At 37.1% G+C, this 20,599-nt stretch overlaps 4 protein-coding genes, 1 long non-coding RNA gene and 7 other non-coding genes across 17 annotated transcripts in view; 1 reads left to right on the top strand and 11 right to left on the bottom strand.

Annotated features, from left to right (window-relative positions):
* Nucleotides 1-6,311, bottom strand: part of LOC132097935 (epidermal growth factor receptor substrate 15-like) — a 28,258-nt gene extending 21,947 nt beyond the window's left edge. For all 3 annotated transcript variants that reach the window (XM_059503946.1, XM_059503947.1, XM_059503948.1), the window contains exons 1-2: nucleotides 6,210-6,311; nucleotides 3,671-3,712 (exon numbers count right to left, since the gene is read on the bottom strand). In XM_059503946.1, the coding sequence (XP_059359929.1) occupies nucleotides 3,671-3,712; nucleotides 6,210-6,236 (69 nt within the window). In that variant the 5' untranslated portion in view covers nucleotides 6,237-6,311. The remainder of the gene's footprint in view (nucleotides 1-3,670; nucleotides 3,713-6,209) is intronic.
* Nucleotides 1-20,599, top strand: part of LOC132097943 (elongation of very long chain fatty acids protein 7-like) — a 343,464-nt gene that overhangs the window by 253,297 nt on the left and 69,568 nt on the right. The gene's annotated exons all lie outside the window — the stretch shown is intronic.
* LOC132097934 (calreticulin-like) lies at nucleotides 7,884-12,172 on the bottom strand. Its single transcript, XM_059503945.1, has 9 exons — nucleotides 11,890-12,172; nucleotides 11,451-11,552; nucleotides 10,160-10,363; nucleotides 9,971-10,065; nucleotides 9,668-9,877; nucleotides 9,327-9,440; nucleotides 8,793-8,936; nucleotides 8,597-8,689; nucleotides 7,884-8,491 (listed from the first exon to the last, which is right to left on the bottom strand). The coding sequence occupies exons 1-9, from the start codon at nucleotides 11,981-11,983 to the stop codon at nucleotides 8,285-8,287; spliced, it is 1,263 nt and encodes a 420-aa protein (XP_059359928.1). The 5' UTR covers nucleotides 11,984-12,172; the 3' UTR covers nucleotides 7,884-8,284.
* Nucleotides 13,758-16,337, bottom strand: LOC132097933 (torsin-1A-like). Of its 2 annotated transcripts, XM_059503944.1 has the most exons (6): nucleotides 16,037-16,337; nucleotides 15,558-15,680; nucleotides 15,143-15,408; nucleotides 14,498-14,673; nucleotides 14,274-14,398; nucleotides 13,758-14,110 (listed from the first exon to the last, which is right to left on the bottom strand). In XM_059503944.1, exons 1-6 carry the CDS (start codon nucleotides 16,200-16,202, stop codon nucleotides 13,863-13,865), a joined length of 1,104 nt encoding a protein of 367 aa, XP_059359927.1. In that variant the 5' UTR covers nucleotides 16,203-16,337; the 3' UTR covers nucleotides 13,758-13,862. The 2 variants fall into 2 exon arrangements, with proteins under 2 accessions (XP_059359927.1, XP_059359926.1); XM_059503943.1 differs by having other exon boundaries at nucleotides 14,274-14,673.
* Nucleotides 17,774-20,122, bottom strand: LOC132097221 (uncharacterized). Of its 3 annotated transcripts, XR_009422691.1 has the most exons (6): nucleotides 19,441-20,122; nucleotides 19,205-19,236; nucleotides 18,995-19,024; nucleotides 18,754-18,803; nucleotides 18,530-18,560; nucleotides 18,173-18,356 (listed from the first exon to the last, which is right to left on the bottom strand). It is a non-coding gene; the product is annotated as an uncharacterized LOC132097221 (long non-coding RNA). The 3 variants fall into 3 exon arrangements; XR_009422692.1 differs by lacking the exons at nucleotides 19,205-19,236; nucleotides 19,441-20,122 and adding an exon at nucleotides 17,774-18,112 and having other exon boundaries at nucleotides 18,295-18,356; nucleotides 18,995-19,197; XR_009422690.1 differs by lacking the exons at nucleotides 19,205-19,236; nucleotides 19,441-20,122 and having other exon boundaries at nucleotides 18,995-19,197.
* Nucleotides 17,840-17,912, bottom strand: LOC132098288 (small nucleolar RNA SNORD47). Its single transcript, XR_009422855.1, has one exon. It is a non-coding gene; the product is annotated as a small nucleolar RNA SNORD47 (small nucleolar RNA).
* LOC132098290 (small nucleolar RNA snR60/Z15/Z230/Z193/J17) lies at nucleotides 18,412-18,495 on the bottom strand. The gene has a single exon (XR_009422857.1). It is a non-coding gene; the product is annotated as a small nucleolar RNA snR60/Z15/Z230/Z193/J17 (small nucleolar RNA).
* Nucleotides 18,635-18,719, bottom strand: LOC132098291 (small nucleolar RNA snR60/Z15/Z230/Z193/J17). The gene has a single exon (XR_009422858.1). It is a non-coding gene; the product is annotated as a small nucleolar RNA snR60/Z15/Z230/Z193/J17 (small nucleolar RNA).
* On the bottom strand, nucleotides 18,868-18,948 carry LOC132098287 (small nucleolar RNA SNORD79). Its single transcript, XR_009422854.1, has one exon. It is a non-coding gene; the product is annotated as a small nucleolar RNA SNORD79 (small nucleolar RNA).
* LOC132098292 (small nucleolar RNA SNORD75) lies at nucleotides 19,320-19,396 on the bottom strand. Its single transcript, XR_009422859.1, has one exon. It is a non-coding gene; the product is annotated as a small nucleolar RNA SNORD75 (small nucleolar RNA).
* LOC132098293 (small nucleolar RNA SNORD75) lies at nucleotides 19,531-19,606 on the bottom strand. The gene has a single exon (XR_009422860.1). It is a non-coding gene; the product is annotated as a small nucleolar RNA SNORD75 (small nucleolar RNA).
* Nucleotides 19,761-19,839, bottom strand: LOC132098289 (small nucleolar RNA SNORD74). Its single transcript, XR_009422856.1, has one exon. It is a non-coding gene; the product is annotated as a small nucleolar RNA SNORD74 (small nucleolar RNA).

Here is a 20,599-nt window from a genome sequence, read left to right as displayed (position 1 = left end):
AGGTAAAGTATTGCAGAGGATATTTGCATTGCTTGACGAACTAAGACTTTTTCTGCTCGATTGTGAATCTCCCTTTGCAAATTTTTTTACTGACCCAAAGTGGCTCACAGATCTTGCATACCTGTCTGACATTTTTGATAGACTCAATACCCTTAATTCATCTCTTCAGGGCCCGAATTCAAACCTACTAACAATGTCCAATAAAATTGTGGGGTTTGTGAGGAAATTGGAGCGATGGAGAGGGCAGGTTGATGGGGGTAATGTAGACATGTTCCCAACCTTGGATGAATTTCTCACGGAAAATGAGCTTAATTGGGATGATACAAAAAAAGAAATAACTCTCCATCTACAAGCCCTGTCTGCACATTTCAATAAGTATTTTCCTGAGCAGCATAGTTGGAACCAGTACGACTGGGTTCGTTACCCCTTCATCGAATGCGCAGTGAGTCTGTCATCAAATCAGCAGGATGCCCTTCTGGACCTTTCAAGTGACCGAACTTTGAAGACACTGTTTGACTCGAACACACTGCCGGAATTCTGGCTGTCAGTGGAGACAGAGTACTCTGAACTTGCGAGACTTGCAATTGATATACTTTTGCCTTTTGCCTCAACTTGGCTCTGCGAAGCAACATTTTCTATATTAACTTACATCAAAAGCAAGTATCGCTCATGCTTATTGACAGTGGACGATGATTTGCAGATAGCCGTGTCGGGTATCAAACCACGGATTGGTATGTTGTGCTCTCAGAAACAGGCTCAGCCATCACATTAGGTAAGCTAGATATGTACTGTTTCAATATAACTATTTTTATGCACGCTATATGCAGCACATAATACAGGTGACGAGTGGAAAAAGTTTTATTGTGAGATTATTTTGTATGCTGTAGCAAGGCTACGGTGAATGCGCTGTTGGCGCGACTTTTGTTTGTTGATTTGAGTTTTGTAAATAAAACGTGCGAGTCCCAGTCACGCCGACCCTGTCTTCCTTCCCAACACTGAACCTCTTCACAACACTGAACCATTTTTCAAAAATAAGTTTGTTCTTAATGAAAATTTTGAAAATTGCAAAGTGGAAATGGCACCCGTTTCGTAGAATGACTCTTGAATAGCAATGATGTTTGTTTGCACGCACTTTGGGAGGGTGGGGGGCGCGAATGTAATTAGACAAACTTGGGGGGGCGCATATCCTAAAAGGTTGAAAACCCCTGCCATAGACTGCAAAGTAAATTACACTGTCAAGGTCCAGAAAAGTATGAAAAGCATCGTCAGAATAGTCCATCTGCCATCAGTAGTTCAACCGTAACGTTAATGAAGCAATTAGGGCTGGGTATTGTTTAAATATTTCGATCCGGTGCCAATTTCGATACCTCAGTTTCGATACCGGTTCCTAACGATACTTTTTTCGATACCATATGTTTTAAAATCCATTTCAACATCAACACAAATACATTAAACACAAAACTTTTATTTTTCACCTTAATTAAAACTAATTCTGGTAACACATCACATTCAGGATAACATTATTAATACAACTGGTTGTGCTTTTTGGATAGGGGTGTGCCAGCAGACACTCAGGATTGGTATCAATCCTAACTTGGCCAAAATTAACAAAAAAAGAGAAACCTTTTTGCCACAACATAAACATATTATAAATAAATAAACAAATGATAGTGTACATGCTAATATTGAACCAACTAAAATGCAAAGGAATGAAAAAAAAAAAAACTTGTGCAAAATCAAACTGCATTTGTGGGTTAAAGAACATTTCATGACTTCTCAGACAACTGTACATTTGTGGCTACTGTGGGTTAATTATAAACGCTATCGTTAATTCATATTTACCATAGTAAAAACATGGTACATTTTCTTTAGTTTATAATTAACCCACAGTAGACACAAATGTACAGTTGTCTGAGAAGTCATGAAATGTTCTTTAACATCATGAACCATAAAATGTAGTCATCGTTCTGCTATGGTTTATTTTCATAATAGGTAAACACAGGTCACAAGTTAACACGGTCACAATTCCTTGATTCAGCAGCTGCACGATGTGACGGCGAGTGTCCGGTCTTGAATCCAGAGACCTGGAGCTGATTCAGTGTAGATCGGTAGCTCGGTGGTTTGTGACTGTTGTCTCGCGGCGCGCCGTCTTTTAGCGCGTGTTCGAAACCCACGTGATCACAGACGTACTTAATTTTTATTTTTTTGTTTATCCTACTTACTTCAGCCGCGAAATGGGCGATCATACTAATAACTTGTAATCTTTAGAAGAATATCAGAGTCATGCAATGAGCATGTCTGCGTTTATGAGACACTTAATATCACGTCAGTTGGTGCTTTCAGAATCGCCGAATCTGCTGCCGTCGTTCCAGCACATCTGCAGCAGAGACTTAAACCAGGAAGTTGGTCACCAGATAACACGGTAACCAGTTAAACCGTAACACCGGCTTTGGTTGCAATACTCTTTAGACCTCTTTGGCATTGTAAAACGGAAACGTTTTGAGAAAAAACAACTACACTTTTGTTGTGTGACTGCGAGTATCTTCAGAAATCGTCCCCGTCACGTGGTGGTGGACAGCCAATCACGGCGAATTTAGGTCTTTACATGCACTTAGGCTATGCTACAAGCTCACAAAGACACAGCTGCTTGGCCAAAAAAACAAACAAGAAAAACGCCGCTTGGCTTTTGGAACCGAAATTTGGCACCGAAAGATAAATAATTTTTCGATACTCATAGTATATCATAAAGGCATCGAAGTTCGGTACCCAGCCCTAGAAGCAACGAGAATTATTTTTGTACATGAATAAAACAAAAATAACGACTTTATTCAACAATACCTTTGACAACAGTCTCCTCTATGTCTCTCCACATCACTCAAACTGCCGCTTTTCCATATCAAGTGCACCACAATGATGCGCTGTTTCTATGTGTATTTATGCTTTGATTTGAAAGAAAACAGCGCATCCTTATGGCACGGCTGACACTGAAGAGCATAAGCAGCATACGGTGATATGGAGAGACGCAGAGTTGAGAATTGTTGAATTTTGTTGTTTTCTCCGCTTATAAAAAGTATTCTCGTCGCTTCATAATGTTACTGTTGAGTTCTATTCTGGTGACATCTTTCATACTTTTCTGGACCTTGACAGTGTAATTTACTTGGCAGTCAATGGGACAGTCACAAGCTCCCGGTTTTCATCCAAAATATCTTAAATTGTGTTCCGAAGATGAACGAAGCTTTTACAGGTTTGGAACGGCTTTGGGCTAAGTGATTTACGACAACATTTTCATTTTGGGTATTCCTTTTTAGGCCTATTGCACAGTATATAGAGTAACTGATATCCAAAAACAATCCGAAAATGAATAAGGACCAATGCAATGCACAAATGCTTATCTTCACTCGAATAAGAAACAGGCAGCAAGAAGTTTAAACCACATGCTTGTTCAAACAAGCTGCTTCACTCACCATGTCCAGTTTGGTTTGCAAGTGTCATCACTAATTCATAACGGCATCCTCTTACTGAGAGAAAGACACTTACAGGATGCAGAAGCCTCAGAGTGCTTTTAGCTCAAACTGACATTGCGGCAAGGTTTATATTTCTCTTCTTCAGCCAAGTGCTCTATAGTGCCAAAGCGAAATAAAAACACAGAAAAAGCTGATTAAATGCTTACCTGTCGATAGTATTTCTCATAGACAGGATTCCCACTCGAAAGCTGCAACCAAATAACACAAAACTTGATTTAAATGATTCCGTAGACATTTTTCAATCTCTCTAAAACATAAGTCACTGTTGACTTCCTTTGCAGCATTGATGCATTCAGAGCTCTGAAAAGGAATTGTTAAAGCCACCTGGCAACCTGGTGAACATATTTAAATGATCTCAGACTGACTTCAAGCACTCACACACCTTTCTTTATTCAAAGAGGTTGATTATACACCCATTCACGCATAAACGGAGGCTTTCTTAAGTCGCCTGCCATTCTCTGCACAATAAAAACACTGAGCTTTTGTTGAGTTGTGATTCACAAAAGTCAGACAGAGTAACGCACATTTGCGCAGCTGACTGCAAGCCAAACCATAAGCATCAGGTTTAGTCACGGCCAAAAGGTGAATTTATAACACATGGACAGATCAAGTGAATTCAGACACATTACGAAGACCAAATCATGATTGTTAAATGGTGTTTTTAGTAAACGTAAACCCCTCTGCCAATCAAAAGCTATTAGGAGCTCATATGATCTTGCATATCAGACATCTGCATCACTATGATGCATAAGCACCAAATTGCTTTTCTAGCCATGTTAGACTAAGCTCTGCCAGATCCCAACAGTTTTTTGATTGTAGTTCAACAGCTCTGTCTGTCTCCCATCAGGTGGTTACTGGTGCATGCTAATGTGATGCTGGCACACAATATTCAGTGAAGTGCCACCAAACATTTCCTTGTCCCACTGAGAAAGGAGTAGGAGTTTTTGTTGTGCTTCTTAAAAAAATAAAAAATAAATAAAAAAAAACTCCAATCACTTTGGCCTTTCAGGCTTTTCTGATTCCAACTCATTTCCTGAAACTTATTCTGGCATGTTCTACTTACAATTACCATGCTTCTACTAAATATAGGCTCAGTAAACCATGATTAAACATACAACAAACAAAACAAACAAAGTCAACACAGAAGCTAAATAATATTACAAAAAAGATGCATTTAAACAATTTCAGAAATAATGTGGTGTAATTAAAGCTGCAAATATGAAAATATGAAACACAATTAATAATTGATTTTTTTTATAATATAGTTTTTTAAAAATGTAAAAATATAAAATATGAATTAAAAAAATCTAACATTCTAAAAACCAACATTTTGAATATGATCATGGTGACTCACTGAATCATTTAATGGTTGTCTTTTGCCTCCTTGCAATATGCCTAAAAAAAAAAACCTATGATCTTGGAATCACAGAAAGCAGAAGAGACCGAAGACATATCAGACATGTCTCTTGCTCCATCTAAAGTCTTCCTGATGAGGTTATGCTGCAATGCATATTTCATGCATGTGTGCCTTGCTTCTAAAACTGAGCACACCATCTGCAGCAATGTGGTTAACACTAAAACGATCCTTGCCATAAGAGAAGTGTTATTATTAAAGCAAAACATGCTAACTAAAATTAGGAACATTTTAGACCATCGATCTAATCAATGCATGGATTCCTCTAGAGTCTAGACTATTAAAACCGCTATAAGTGACTCTATGCATGTAATGCATATGCTGCCAGAGAGCTTTCTTACAGAAGAACAGCTGTATGAGTGTCACTGAAGCTATTTCATTAATATTTCATTATACACAAAGACCAAGCTGGAAATAATAATTCAATAATTCATACTTATCTGGTTTGAGATTTCTGACTCTTTACGATGTTATTAAACCCTTTTTTACGCCACTATAACCTTTTTCTTTTCTTTGAAGGTTAATGATCTGTTTAGCCAGCTAGCGAGTGTCAAATGCTTTAGCTAGCTGGCTAATTAGTTTACAGACTCCAGATAAGAAGCAAAAAGTTTCTATGGATAGAATAACGAAGTCCACAAAAGTGAAAAATACACAAAATGACTCCAACAGGAAAGTACATGCCATATTTGCATAAAACAACGACTAGTTCCTATTTATTAATATATGAGAAGAGAAAAAGCAAGCTAGCAGTGAAGCAAAACTTCCTGCTGCTTTTCAATGCCTCTCTAAAAACACCGAGCATGGTTTAATGCAATAGACCACACAAATGTCGGATATAAGTGAAATACGTTTTTAATATTATAACCTGAGCGAGTTATTGTGACAAAAATTGAAGTTTTTACATAAGCAAAGACACATTTCACGAGCACTTTCGCACGTTCATAGCCGAGACATGTAAAAATACAAGCTGGTATTAAAAAGAAGAGTAACTATGACATGCAAAAACTGAAAAAATAAACTTTGAACAGCTTAGTTCAACACTGACACACTAAGCTACGCCCTTACGCAAGTCCCTAAAAGATCATACTGAAACTTTTTCTCTGCCCAAGCAAATGGCTGAAAACAACTTTAAACAGCTGCGATCAGAAAGCAGGGTGTGATCATTTTCCACGCTAAACGACACAAATCAAATTTGACGGATCTGATAGACGTATGGAACGAGCTGGAAAGTGGTTTGGAAAGCGCTGTATTTGTGTAGAAAGGGAGGTTACCTGAGTCAGGGAGAGACTGGCAGCCATAGTGTTTCTGTTCCCACTAGTTCATCCTGCGTTGCGATAGGCAATGGGCAATATAGGGATGCTACAAAACCTGGTAATGGATTGCTCTGTGGATTGATGATGAAGAAAACCCGGCGCTGGATTTTCAGTAGATCTGTAGGCGGTGGGTAACATGCGATGGCACTGCTGGAGTTCTCGTTCTCGGAGAAGGATATACAAAACATGGAGCGGGAATTATCAGTGGATGAGGACTCCGTGAATTGTTCAGTTTGTAGTACTTAAACCCAGAAAAATATAATTTTTCCTTTTTGGGGAGAAAAAAATGGGAATTTTTTTTGTGTGTGTGTGTGTGTGTGTGTGTGTAAAATTAGAGTGCAGTTAATTTTCACATTTTGTTGAAATTCTAAAGCTGCTGTATTAAAAAAAAGGAAAAAAATTAAACAGTTTGTTTAAATGTGTCCCTTTATTTTTCATTGAAACAATATTATTTAACATTTTAAAACATTTAAAAAGTAGTTGTTTGTTTACAAAGTGGTCTATTTTCATGTTTGTTTACATTAATAAATTGATAACTTGTCATAATTTTAAGTGTCACTCCCAGTCCCCCTACACTTGACAAAACAGCTTATTTACTACAAAAAATGTAAATAAATAAAAAATAATAATAAAAAAGCTCACACACCATGTAATTTTAATTCGGACATATTTTACTCGTCACCTAAAAGCAATATTCTACAAAGTCAAAAAGTGCACATTTGCTGTGAAATTAAGTGAATGCGTTTCTTATATTCATAAATTTATTTATTCTTTTTTTTTTTTTAAGTAATTAATTTACAATAATTTATTTAGTTTATGTGTTCAAAAACTACAGTCAAGAGACACTTGAGTATATTAAGCTTTTTGTAGTTTTATTATTGGACAACAACTTTCATACTAGAGCTTTAATGTCAAGGAACATCCTTCAAACACAAAAAGTACAAAATATATCTTTTAAAAAAAAGGTCACAATCTATTTTGCTGGGAGAAGTATCTGAAGCAGTACAGCAGTGCAATATTCACAATGGCTGTGAAATCTCTGTTGGAGAGCAGAAGTGTTACTAGAGTCGCTATGGAGCTTTCCTCGTTAACACCCTAGGAATCTCACAAGCTTTCCATTTTTCCTCACTCCAGAGGTTCAGCACGGTGCTGATTACCATTGTTGCCAAATTCAATAAATCAGTAATGGAGTTAATGAAAAGCACCAAAGCAAACACACACTCAAGAGTTTTGCAGCTACTCAGAAAAATTATTGTTGATATTAATTCACCTTCCCCAAATATTCAGTCAGTCAGACATGGAAATTATTCATTATTACTCTTGAGAAACCAGGCGAATCAGAATTAGCTGAATTTGAATCAGCTTGTGAGATCCACAGAGTGTTTAGCAAAGTACACGACCAAGATTTTAACTTGGTCACTGATAGATTGATATTAAGAGCGAGTAAAAGGTTATGAATTTGAGGTTTGGGTTAAGATGAAACATGCAATAAAGTGAGGACTCTCTCAAACCCAACACACACACACAAACAAAACTGTGTCAAGTCAAAATGCTGCAGATGTGATGAGGTCTATCTAAACAACTCGACATATTTCGTAACAGAAGTGAAATGAGAACAAAATGGCAGCAAAAGTAAATATTCTAGTGTATCGTAGCTACCAGTTGATGGCTGTTATGATTCAAGTTCATGTCACAGAATTGCTTAGCAAACAGGATATTTTGTAAAGAAGAGCGTTGAATTTTTATGGATCGTATCTTTCACTACAGATGGGGATGTGTAATTTTTTTTATGTTGGCTGCCTTCAACCCTGCCCGATTGAAAATGCTTGGGACTTTGCTTGACATCATGCAAATGAAAATTATGAAAAAAAAGCTAAATCTATAAATAGGTTTGTAGTAGTGGAATGAGACAAAAAATAAATCCTGCCAGAATCATCCGACAGACAACAACAAGGAATGTCCAGCATTAGTCCAGTTCTCTGCCTTGTACCCCATTAGTCATGGGGCATTACTTCACAAGTTCCTGTTGAAATCTACAACTCATCTTTGAGTTTAGAGTCTGTTTCCTCCTCTTCTTCTTCCTCCTCCTCTTCTTCCTCCTCCTCCTCCTCCTCCTCTTCTTCCTCTTCCTTTTCTTCTTCCTCTTCATCCTTTGCCTCCTCCTTTCTTGTCTTTTCCTCTTCCTCACGCTTCTTTCTCTCTTCCTCCTCTTGACCTTCCTTCATCATCTTCTCAGCATCCTGAGAGAAACATAAACCGCACATGCAAGTGAGAAATTTCTATTCCAAACTACAATTAAGTGAAAAATGATTTATGATGGACACACAATAATTGCAGAATCATACCTTTGTAGCACCCCAAGTCTCATTGCCAACCTCTTCTGCCAGCTTAGGGTCATTAGTAATCAGAAAGTTGTCAAAAATTGTGCCAGATTTCACCTAAAACATAAAATATAAGGAAAGGTGGTTTAGAATGCATCAATAAACAGTATTAAATATCTGAAAACTTTAATTGTGTTTGAGACACAAAGCAGATTGCTACCTGCCACAAGTCCAGTCCAATCACTCCGATGCTATCGTATTTATAGATTTCGTTGTCAGCGGTGTACTCTGGGTTATCAATCTCAGGGTGCACCCATTTCCCCTTGAAAGCAGGATTGTCAATCTGGCGGGGTTTCCACTCACCCTTGAAAAGATTCAAAATTACATTTTTGGAAATAAAACTGCAAACAAACCCAGTATTCATTGTGACAAAAATAATGTTTTTAGGCATAATCTGCATCTTTTTTCACTACTAAGGCAGGCGTGAAATGGAAATTCACCATATCAATTTACTAAATGCATGTTATTGATTTTATTGTGAATAATTTATCCATGTAAGCCTATATGGCTTCCCCAATCATAAACCCACGCTTTCTTTTAAATCAACCTCAAGCTCAAGCTCATGGACGGAAGACCCTGCCATACATTTTATTATTTTCTATAATCCGTTTTACTCAGGTGCACATCACAATATGGAAAAATATCTGTCTCTACTTAGTGGTTACAGAAACCACGACTGAAGAAACAATAGTACCTTGTATTCTGGATTGGTGACCATGGGCGGCTCCCACTCCCCATCCATCTCATCATCCCAGTCATCAGGCTTCTTGGCATCAGGATCAGGGATGTTCTCGGGTTTGTCCCAGTCCTACAGAAACATACAGACAAAGATGATATTAGCAAGGAATATATCATTTTATACTTCATATTGGAACGGCTGTTGTTAAGATACAGGAAATCCAAGGCATGCACTAATTTATTTGGTGATCTGTGCATATTTGCCCTAAATAGAGGCTTAAAGTGAATCTGTTCTGTGACAAACAAGAGGAAGAATCTGTTTGGTTTGTGGACAAACAGCAAGGACACTGTCCTTACCTCTGGTTTCTTGTCATCAGGGTCATCGATCTTCTCCCTCTCGTCCCAGTCCTCAGGCCTTTTCGCTTCGGGATCTTTGATCTTTTTGGGAGGCAGGAAGTCCCAGTCTTCTTCCAAAGAACCAGACTCTACCTTCTTGTTATCAATCTTGACTTCATAATTGTTGTCAGGATTGACAATTAATGTGTACAGATGGGTGTATTCATCATCCTGGATGATAAAACACATGGTATATGAACTTGGGGGACTGATGCCATGGAGCAGTATGGGACAGAAAACGAAATACATGAACAATAGGATTACCTTGCATCTAATGTCTTTGTTGATCAAATGATTTTTGCCTTTGTAGTTGAAAATTACATGTACTTTCTTGGTTCCAGGACCACAGATGTCAGGACCTGGACGAGGCAAAACAAGTTAAATCATCTTGTGTGTCCGAAAGCACTCAATGTTTAAAATGTTCATCAATAAAGTTGTTATTAAGATAATCACCAAACATGATATTATATGTGGAGTCTCCATGCATTTCTTCCTGTTTGAGGTCTGATGGGAAAAGTTTGATGTAGCCTCCACCACAGTCAATGCTCTGCTCGTGCTTTACACTGAACTGGATCACGAGGGGCTGATCCTTGTTGCTGAAATCAGCAAAGCGGGATGACAGTGCGTAGAAATGAGCATCCTGACTGCTCTGAAGACCTGCAAGTTCACAGTGAGATACGAGTAACTTTTAATAACTGTTCAGTTATTAAAATCCCCATAGAAATTATCTTACAAGTAGGGCTTTATCTGATGATTGATTGTTTTAATAATTGATTAATCTTTTGACTGTCTCTTTTATTAATTAGACAGAAAATCCAAAAACAGTTCCAAAAATAGGGCTGCAGCTAACGATTATTTTAAAATAATTGGATTGGATTAATTGAATTGGATTAATCTGCAGATTATTTCGTCGATTAATAATAATAAATATATATAAATTATATAAATATATATATAAATATATATAATTATACATTTATTATTTATTTAAAAAAAGAATAATTTTAATTAAAACAAAATAATTTTAATCCATTATCTACATTATTTAAATATTTTGTTATTACAAATTCTGCCCAACACGGTCCTCCAAATAACATGCAACAAAAATAAATATTAATGTTAAGAACAATGTAGACAGAACACGTTCTATCATATAAACACATTCAATCATGACACACTTTTCCATCATAAATAGTCTCTTTAATGTTACTGCTCTCATAAAAAAAACTTTCTATATGTAATAATTTATAGTTTTAGGTTTAACAAGAACTATTTTATGTTTAAACAAAAACAATTTTTTAAATATCAAATCATTTTTGGTCCTTTTTTTTAATGTGAAAAAAAACAACAACTTGAAATAAATGAAATGCATACAGCCTCAAATATATATTTTAATAACATGCATTTATAATTTTGATTTCACAATTAGTCTTTAAAGCATACTAAATTCCTCAACCTCAGCGCAGCACATAGACAAAAATGGGACTAAATTTGGTCTGTGCCAGGGTAACTGGGTCCTACAGTACACGTGGTTTTGCAATGTTTTGAAATAAATATATCAGATGGTGTTACATGCCTACAGCTCGGTAGAGCAGAGGGAATTACGTCACAGACAGTAGCCCCTCCCCTAGAGTATTATTCAGATCATACAATAATGCAAATCGGAGGAAGCCACAAATTCAAACAAACTGGTGTCAATTATCTGGTGCCAGTAATAATAATAATAAAAAAACACAACACTCACCCTTATCTTTATCGGCATCGCCATAAAATTTGCCTGCAGATAGGACAAACTTCCCATAGTCTGATTTATGCTTGGATTCCACCCATCGGCTCCTCCAGGTGTCTGAAATGTGCATGTGTGACATGAATATTAAATGAAAAGCTTTATTATTAGCATGCATATATGCATAATTATGAGAAAGATCAGATTAAATCAAATCAAGGACGTTTGCTCCACTGATAATTATTCATCCGTTCTGCCTCGACTATTTGTTATAAGATAACACTATCTAAACCAAGACTAAGATTTAAAATTATTATTATTACTATTATTATTAAATTCACATAACCATGTTGTTTGCCATTAAAATGGCATATAGTGACTCCATCACATGCTCGATAGCAACAGAAAGCACAGATAGTATTCAAAAAGCATAAAAACACAAATGCTTCAAACTTACCTCCGTCTTCAAATTGCTCTCGGAAATAAACAGATGATTCTGCAGTTACTAAAGGGATGGACACTGCCACAAACAGTAGCGATAACGCTGTCATCTTTGCAGTAAAAATGTATACTCTTTTTAAAGAGATATAACAGTAAAAATATAAAGTAAACTATTTAATAAGAAATACGAGGCTTGGATATGAATATAATAAGCTCTGTTAGGATCTTCACATGCCTGCAGAAATCACCGTGAGCTCTTCTCTTTTGCTCGGTCTCGCCTCTAGACTGGGAACAGATGGCTGGCTCTGATTGGACGGCAGCTGGAGACGACAGCGTCACACCGGTCAGCCAATCAGATCATTAGCGGAATGCTTTGGAAGATCCTTTCTACCCAATGCCAGCTGACCACGCGTTTGGCAAACACTAGTGATGAGAAGACTCATTTCCGCGAATCGGTTCAATGAACCGTATCGGAAAACTGTTTCAGTGGTTCCATTCACTGATCGACGTCTATGGACGTATATATGACTATGTGGTTCCATTACGTTCTTACGTGGTTCCTGACATCAGGCAGTCTGTTGTATATATTACTGTTTTGCAGATTATAAAACCTGTTATGGCGTTACTGTTTTTTTCTCTCGTTTTAATAAAATGCTTACAACCAAGTCTCTTTCATATATATGTTAATTAAATGGTCGTGCAGTCAAGTATTGAATGTATTTCTAACAGTTTTAGTTGTTATATTTCTTGAAATTTGAAGCTGTGTTTGGCTCATCGAGTAAATTTTTCAGTCGAAAACTGCTTCCACTCGATTAGCGAACGAATTGTTTGTTTCTATTCAGGAATAATTCGTTCAGATCATCTTGTGAAACAGTTTCAGCACGTTCTTTAAAATGAACCGACCAGATTCGAAAGAATATTCGTTCACGAGTTAGCATGTAAGCTCGTGCTCTTATGAACATAATCTGCTTTTCACCGATATTTTAGTTGTAAAGTTATACAAAAACAACATCGTGTTAATGTAATAGGTTTTTCTTTCTACTGCATTTTATTAAACCAAGCATGTGGTGTAGTGGTTTGCAAAATCTTATAGAGATATTAAGTCAAGAGTTTTTCTGCCTACATATAAATGATCATTTCACTATGATATCTTCACCAAAAACTGACTCACTTTAACTTTTTCATATCAGAATGTTCAAAACGGAAATATCAAGGAACAAAAAAAACCCACTAGTTTTGAAAAGGTTGAAACATTTAAATATACATGACACCAAAAAGATATACAATACATAAATGAGATTTTTTAAATTATTCCATAAGTCTTGAAATATGATCTTTAATGCAAATAACGGTGACTGAAATATGCCAAAAATATAAAAAGGTCTAAAACAGCAACTAAAAGAAATATTCCAGGTTAAAGAAAACTTAGTGGCATACCGTCGATTACCAAAGAAAAACACTTAAAATGGTCTTTTAAAAACGCATTTGACAATAATATACTTCCATGGAAAGCCTAGCACATCCAATCACAAATTTTTTCTATTGAACATCCTGTTTTACTCAGAAATACATAGTATGGAAGTACAAAAAGTTTGCAAAAAGCAATTTCCATGTAACTGTGAATGTAAAAAACTTAAACATGGTTTGCTTGACAAAGAGGCTTCCACTGTAAGTGCATTACTGTAAATGCAGTCTTTATTTTTTTTAAAGAGGTTAGGTTCAGCTTAAGTTCATATCAATGCATGTAAACTGTAACATTGCTTTGGAGAAGTAGATAAGATTCAGATAAAGAATTCTTAAAAATATAATTTACCATAAGCAAACTCCCTCTCTCCTTGTCCTATATAGAGTTGAAACTTTACATATAAAGTTTTTTTTTCTGCATTGTCAGTGTTGTATAATTTGCATTTCAGATAGCAGCAGTCATTTCTGCTTCATTCAAGTATACTCTGTGTTTCTTTAATGTCAGTGATCTTATGTTGCTCTTCGTTATGGCAAAAATAAATTGATCCTTTGAGGAATGGATTTGCAGCCCGGTGCAGAGAAGAGTTTCTCCTCCTTAGGTACGTACAGCATGGCTTTGGCCACTTCATCCAGAGTCCTCTCATCCGGCTGAAGGCCACGAGCTGCATATGCATCACGTGCACACAGTTTCACATGCCGGTACTCCAGCGGCAAGAATGGTACAAAGAAGTCAATCAGATGGCCTGACATCAGCTCACTCTGCACAAAACCTCCTGCAAAGGTTAAAAGTAATTTAGCAATAGGAATCATAACAGTTTTTCATTAAAAATCACAGACTTGTATTTATGAATTAAAATATGCATCATCTATGAGATTTGTCATATGTTTAGCAATTCGATTTATTAGTTCTGTTACACTGTGTTTGACTCTAGTTACCTTCTGCTTCCATGGCTTCAGCATGCAGAAGATGTTCCAAGTCTTCCATGCCGATATCTTCTCTATTCTGTCCCGAGTGCCAGAAATCAAGTGCCACCTCACTGATAGCACCACCACCGATATTACTAAAGCATGACATTAAGGAAACGGACATTAGATTTTTAATTGGATCACAGCAACAAATGACATTTTTCAGATTTTGCATCTGTAAAGAACACACCAACCTTAGAAACAGAAATATGGCTCTTCTATAGCTGACCCCATCCACATTATCATAGTGGTCCATGTAGGGCTTTATGGCATCAATGAGTCCCGGATGAAGCTTTTCTGCCTCATCAAAGATAAAGAGAGTCTGTGAACATCGCAGAACCATGTCTCGAATGGCTTCTCTTAGCTGGCCCTGGTCGCAAACACACCCACACAAATACAAACACAAGTAAGGTCCAAGATTCACTAACATTTACGTGAATATTTCAGAATTTGGACTGCAATCAAAAAAAAAATCTGTTTTTCTAACTAAACTATCCAAGTGTATCAAGGTTGAATTGCAAAATCATACAATTGTACAACAGCTTTGAGGCCTAATGGCAGTAATCCAATAAATGTTCCCCAGAAGCCCAAAAAAAGTGATTGTATTGGACCCCTGCCTATGTGAAATGCGTTGCATTTCATTTTTTCAAGTTAAATATATCCAAGCAGATGAATTATAGTACAAGTAGCAAATATTTATACTAATGTGTGACATTATAATGCAACCAAATACTATTCATTTGTTTGTAAACGGTGAACTAAATCAACAAACGACTTCTGAATCGGATCGAATGACCCGGGCAGCTGTGTTGCTGTCAAACCTTTGCTCCTTTGCTTACCTTGTACACGTCCACCAATCTCGCGTGAGGGAAGTGGAATGGGGCAATGAACAAACGCACACATTCACTCTTTATACCATCCTGGTAGAGATTGTCTGCTACTATCCGGGCCACAAAGTTCTTTCCTGTCCCAGACCAGCCGTGAAAGGACAGAGTCAGTGGTTTGTTGGACTCAGGGTTTTTGATGAATCCCTGAATGGCTTTCAGAACCACAGACTGGACCAGGTGTTGCCCATGAAGCTTCACCTGTAGATCTTTTTCCAATCCTGAAATATGCATTGATGCAGAAATTCCTTTCAATACATGTTCAGAACTTCCCAAACTGTTTGTTTGAATTTCTGATATTTCTATCATTTCAACAATTGTTAAAACCTGAATATTTGTATACAATAACGCATGATGTTGATAGCTTCACCTGTGATGTTATTCATAATCCTACAGTCTCCTGAATCACAGCACTGACCCAGGCTGCAGTACCATGCAGTCAGCATGCCAGTATAGTACTGGGAAAGCCCTGACCAAATGTCCCCTGTAGGCACTGAGAACAGAGTGTGTTATATAAGCCTGCAGTGAGTTCAATTACAACCATTACAAATACTGCCACTCTTTAAAGAGATACTGGGAAAAGTTTATCCAAATCAACTTAAAATGCATTTTATTACTACCCATATGTAATATATTCATACATTATATTTACATAATACATTAGTGTTCAGTATTGTTAAAACATTACTAAACGCAGAAAAAACAACGCATGACACGTTGGTTATTCAAGCCATCTTAAATTTTATGTAAATTATATACATGCTTTGTATATTTATATTATAAACATTTGACCATAGCATATATTAAAATATACCTTTATTATATATTATAGCTATAGTATATCTTTACCTTCTTGGGTTGCATCATCCTGATGTGGTTGACAATCCCCTTCCCAAATATTGCAATAGATGTAATGGAAATAATAGGAAGAAACATTTGAAATGCTGTCGAATTGAAATAAATCCGCATCAGCCGAAATAGCCAGGAATGAGAGCAAGATTACGAGTGAAAACATCGGTGCCGACGGAAATATAGCTTTCGCAAAGACCGTAACATTGAGCTATTAGATGTAATTGTAGCGTCCATTCATACACACAGATCCGAGCCTCTGACTCCAGGCCGCATCTGCGCTCAACGCTCAGAGCTGAAACACGTCGTCACAGTCTTCACTGGAATAGAATAAAACGGGCGGGGCTTGGAAGAAAAGATCCTGCGATTTCCATCAAAACTGTGGATATAAACTACTCCAATACTAAAAACAGGGTCATTAGTCAGGTTTAACTTCATGAAGTAGCAGACCGTTACGTGGCAACAGCTAATTTTCTCAGCGCTGAGCACATTGGACCATTTGCAGTAGTTTGAGAACGTGAGGTTTGTTGCCATGGAGTTGGTTGGGTCTAATTTGAATATCAGATATCGTTAGCGACAAATCAAAATCATTGTAAATGCTAAGTTTTATTAAAATGTTAAGTTGCTATTCCAAATACGGTTTATGAAATCCATTTGACAATTGCTTTTGGTTACCTGCAGGACAGTGACAGCCTTGAGGCAAGCAAGGTTTAAATCATAGACCGTAAAATAAATGGACACAGCGACCCCATTGGAACTCAATTTAGACAAGTGAAGCCCACTTTTAGCACTTCCGTTTCTGACGCGCAGACTCAAACTAAGCTTGATGACGTCAGCTACCTGTCTGACAGATGTAAATCTAGTAGCTGTGCGTGAAAACTGCCATCGTTAATCTGGCAGAGACGGCAAGCTTGAGCGGGGAGTTCTTTGGCGTGAGTGAGCAGGAGTAAGTATTCGGATTAATTTTGTATAGTATTTAAAAAAAAAAGTAACGCCAGGGCTTGTATCTATGGGCTTCTCTCTTGACGTCTCCCCGATTGCCTGCGAGCTTCTGTATGGTAATTTCTCTGTGCGACAGATTGTCGAGTGGTTATGACGCAATCGTTAGCCTATTTGTACAAAAACTGTTTATATGGGGGCATAATGTAACATAGAAAGTAATGGAGCCCTTTGTACATTGTCGTGTATCTTTAGAAATGGACAAATGGAGTCTTTAAACGCCTCAGATGTAAAAGTTGTTCGCGGTCAAAGCGACGCCAAAATGAATGGGAGTCAATGGGATGCTAACGCAAGCTAAATTCTGCTACAAGATGGCAGCACGCGGCCGACTTCAACTTCCGGTCGACTTCCTGTCTGGTTTAAATAGAACCCCACACTTTACAGGCGCAATCACGATTTTGCTCCATTGAGCAGCAAAGAATGTGTAAAGAATCTGGCTTCCATAGCTTGGGTTTAGCAAGTCAGCACTCAAAGTAAATCAAGTCAAACTGCATGCTACCAAATACCTGAATGTTCGGTTTAAATGATCAAGGTAAAATCAAACCCACACATACAATCATACACTTTAAACTTGACAGACATTTGCTTTACCACTTTATTGAAGTAATGACACTTTAAATAATTGCAACAGGTAGGCAACACTTGAACTAGCTTAAAAAAAAAAAAGGGGGGGGGGGGTGGTTGGGGTGTAGATTTGAAACCCTGTTCTGAAAAATCTGGTGCCAACAACTGTTCTGCAAGAAACAAGGAGATATTTTAGAAGAGCACAAGTGCAAATATCAATGTTAAAGTATAGTCAAAGTCAACCTCAGATGTAAGGAACGGTATAAGGATATAATCAGCAGATTCATTTGGCAGAATCGTGTCATCACAGGTTGCAAGAAACACTGAAGAAAACAGTTCATAATCATACCTTCGACTGCCAAGTCACAAGCCATCCGGGACGATCTTGAATTCCCTAAAAAAAATAAATAAATAAAAATCCCCACACACAAATGGTCAGAGCTACGGATTTGCAATTACAAGAGTAAAAGGCTTACCGTGACGGTCATCAGCACACCATGCTGGTCATCAGGCCTAGGAGACAAAAACCCCATTAAACTCACAATTCTACTTTTAAAAGCATGTTAATGCACACATACGTGGCCTTAAATCAGAATGTTTTTACATTGTCCTCAAAAAGATCAGAGACCTGATTCGTACTCATCAGTTTGAAACCACTTTTGGTAATCGTAACAAGTCACTTTAACTAGACTTACCCTGAAGATCAGCTGCTGAATCTGCCATAGCTAGACATACTAGCTCCCCTGTAGAACTCCTGCTGCAAAGAGACACGACTAAGACAAAACACTACCAAATACAGAAGTGGAACACCAGTGATGCATCAGCTAGGAGCGAAAGACTATGCTTTGTGTTCTTCATGGATTTCTGTTGAACTATGCAGTCATCATTTGCATTTTATCTTCGATAGCAACTTCAAAGTGTCAAACTTACCAAACATGCTTGCGCCCATGCAGAAGTCAAACTGCAATTCAAACTGCAGAGAGAGAAGCAAGAGTGAGACAAAAGCAACTACTAAAATATAGAAACCAAAAACTGGTGATGCATCAGCTAGGAGCGAAAGACTATGCTTAGTGTTCTTCATGGATTTTCTGCTGAACTATGCGGTCATCATTTGCATCACAGAGAGACAAGTATTAAAAATGCTAAATTAATACCATGCTCAGCTGATGGCATCTTCATCTCTCTGGCCAATGTCTTAAACCACCTGTAATAAAAAAAAAACCTGTTAGTACAGAACCAAGACAAAGAGGACAAGGTCTTAAAATGAACACTGTTTCAGTACAACGATGTCTTTCAGTCCAATTCAGAGAGATTCCCATTGTTTTATAAAACAATCATCATGAACAGTAATTGACCGCAGCTTGAGGCACGTTAGATGTGCTTTAAAATGCTTACCTTTCAATTCAACTGTGCTGCACATTGTTCCTAGAATCAAAAACGGGCAAATTTTAACAAAAGGTCACACATGCAACACGTCTTTATTCAAATGTGGTGCATCAGACAAGGTATCTTGGTGGTTGCCATTTCATCAGAGTAAACTCAAGAGTAGCAAATAGGGTCATCATACACACATATTAAAAGCAAACCATACATAAAACAATATACCTTTGACACCGCTTTCCAAATTCACAACACTCCTGTAAGCATTAAAAAAAAAAAAAAAATTAGAAAAAAAAAAAAAAAAAAGCCCACAACGGTGTCTTAAAATAAACCCTGACAATGCCTCAGAAAAAGGGTTCTCAGAAATCACTCCTGTCCACTACTCTTATTTCTTTTTGTAAATATTCATCATAAGCAAAGTATTCAACATGTAGAACTTCTTCCTGGGTGAAAGAAAATACCTTGCTGCTCCAGATTTACTCGACTCCTGCAAGAAAAAAATAAAAATTAGAACGGGGACATGTTAACTTAACCTCAATTAAAACTCACAATGCTTCAGTGCAAAAAAAAAATTCTCAGAAACCACTCCTGTCCACTACTCTTATACATTTTTAGTCATCATAAGCAAATCAACCATCAAGAATAGGTTTAATAAGACTTGGTGTACATACCAACTGACTCCGCGTTTATTAGTCCTCGGGATAATGGACCTGGCGGTGGGAAAAATAAAGAAAACTTAGGCTTTGCTCGTAAACTCCAGCAAGATTGCACGCAGAGCAGTTTAACATGTCAGAGATGTTGGTACTCATCAAGTATTCTCAGATGTCCCTACCAACATCATGTATCATCACGCATGCTAACACGAGGTAATGCCTTGCTTCCAATCCACGCGGAAGAAAGTTGAATTAAGCGTTAAATTCGTTTTTTTTTTGTAATTTTATTAAAATCTTAAACTTATTTGAAGCATAGCTGAAAAGACAGTTTAATTATTTTAAAGCTCATTCGAGGCCTGTAAAACGTGGCCCGTAATTCGTATAAACTCCTTTCTTACAAAAACTAATTTAAAACAAAATTAGAATAAACTTTACTTCAGTTGCACCACAACCATCGAAAATATAAAATAACACCCCACATTACAGAAGATTACTGTAAAAAAAAAAATCATTAGATTACCTGCTCTATACTTCTTGCGCCGCAGGAGAATGAGACCGAACAAACGCGTCGCTTTGATTTTTATACTGTTTCACCGCAATGGTTTCTGGGAAACTCCTCAGTTTATATTAATGCACTTTAATGACACCAGGTGGCGACGTGGTGCCTTTTACGTTCAGTGATATCAACAGCACGTTTAACGTACTTATTTAAACCATAGACAGTGATTTAAACAGTCTAATAATGTGAGAGGAGTGCGCTAAATGGCTTGTTCATGTTCCTTTTAATGCACCTAGTAAAGTCATATATAGTGGTTTCAGTACATTATATGTGCAAATATACAATATCGCTCGATACTTAAAAGTTATAGCAAACGGTATTTATTTTAATTGAGTTAATGTGAAATAACTGAAATTTGTATACTCTCTCTATATATCACTTGAAGTTTCCTCCACATTTGACCAAATA

The sequence above is a fragment of the Carassius carassius genome, chromosome 21 (assembly GCF_963082965.1).
Source record: "Carassius carassius chromosome 21, fCarCar2.1, whole genome shotgun sequence".
Taxonomy (NCBI): Eukaryota; Metazoa; Chordata; class Actinopteri; order Cypriniformes; family Cyprinidae; genus Carassius; species Carassius carassius.
Note: the sequence above shows the minus strand (reverse complement) of the source record. Positions and strands in the feature narration are given on the sequence as shown.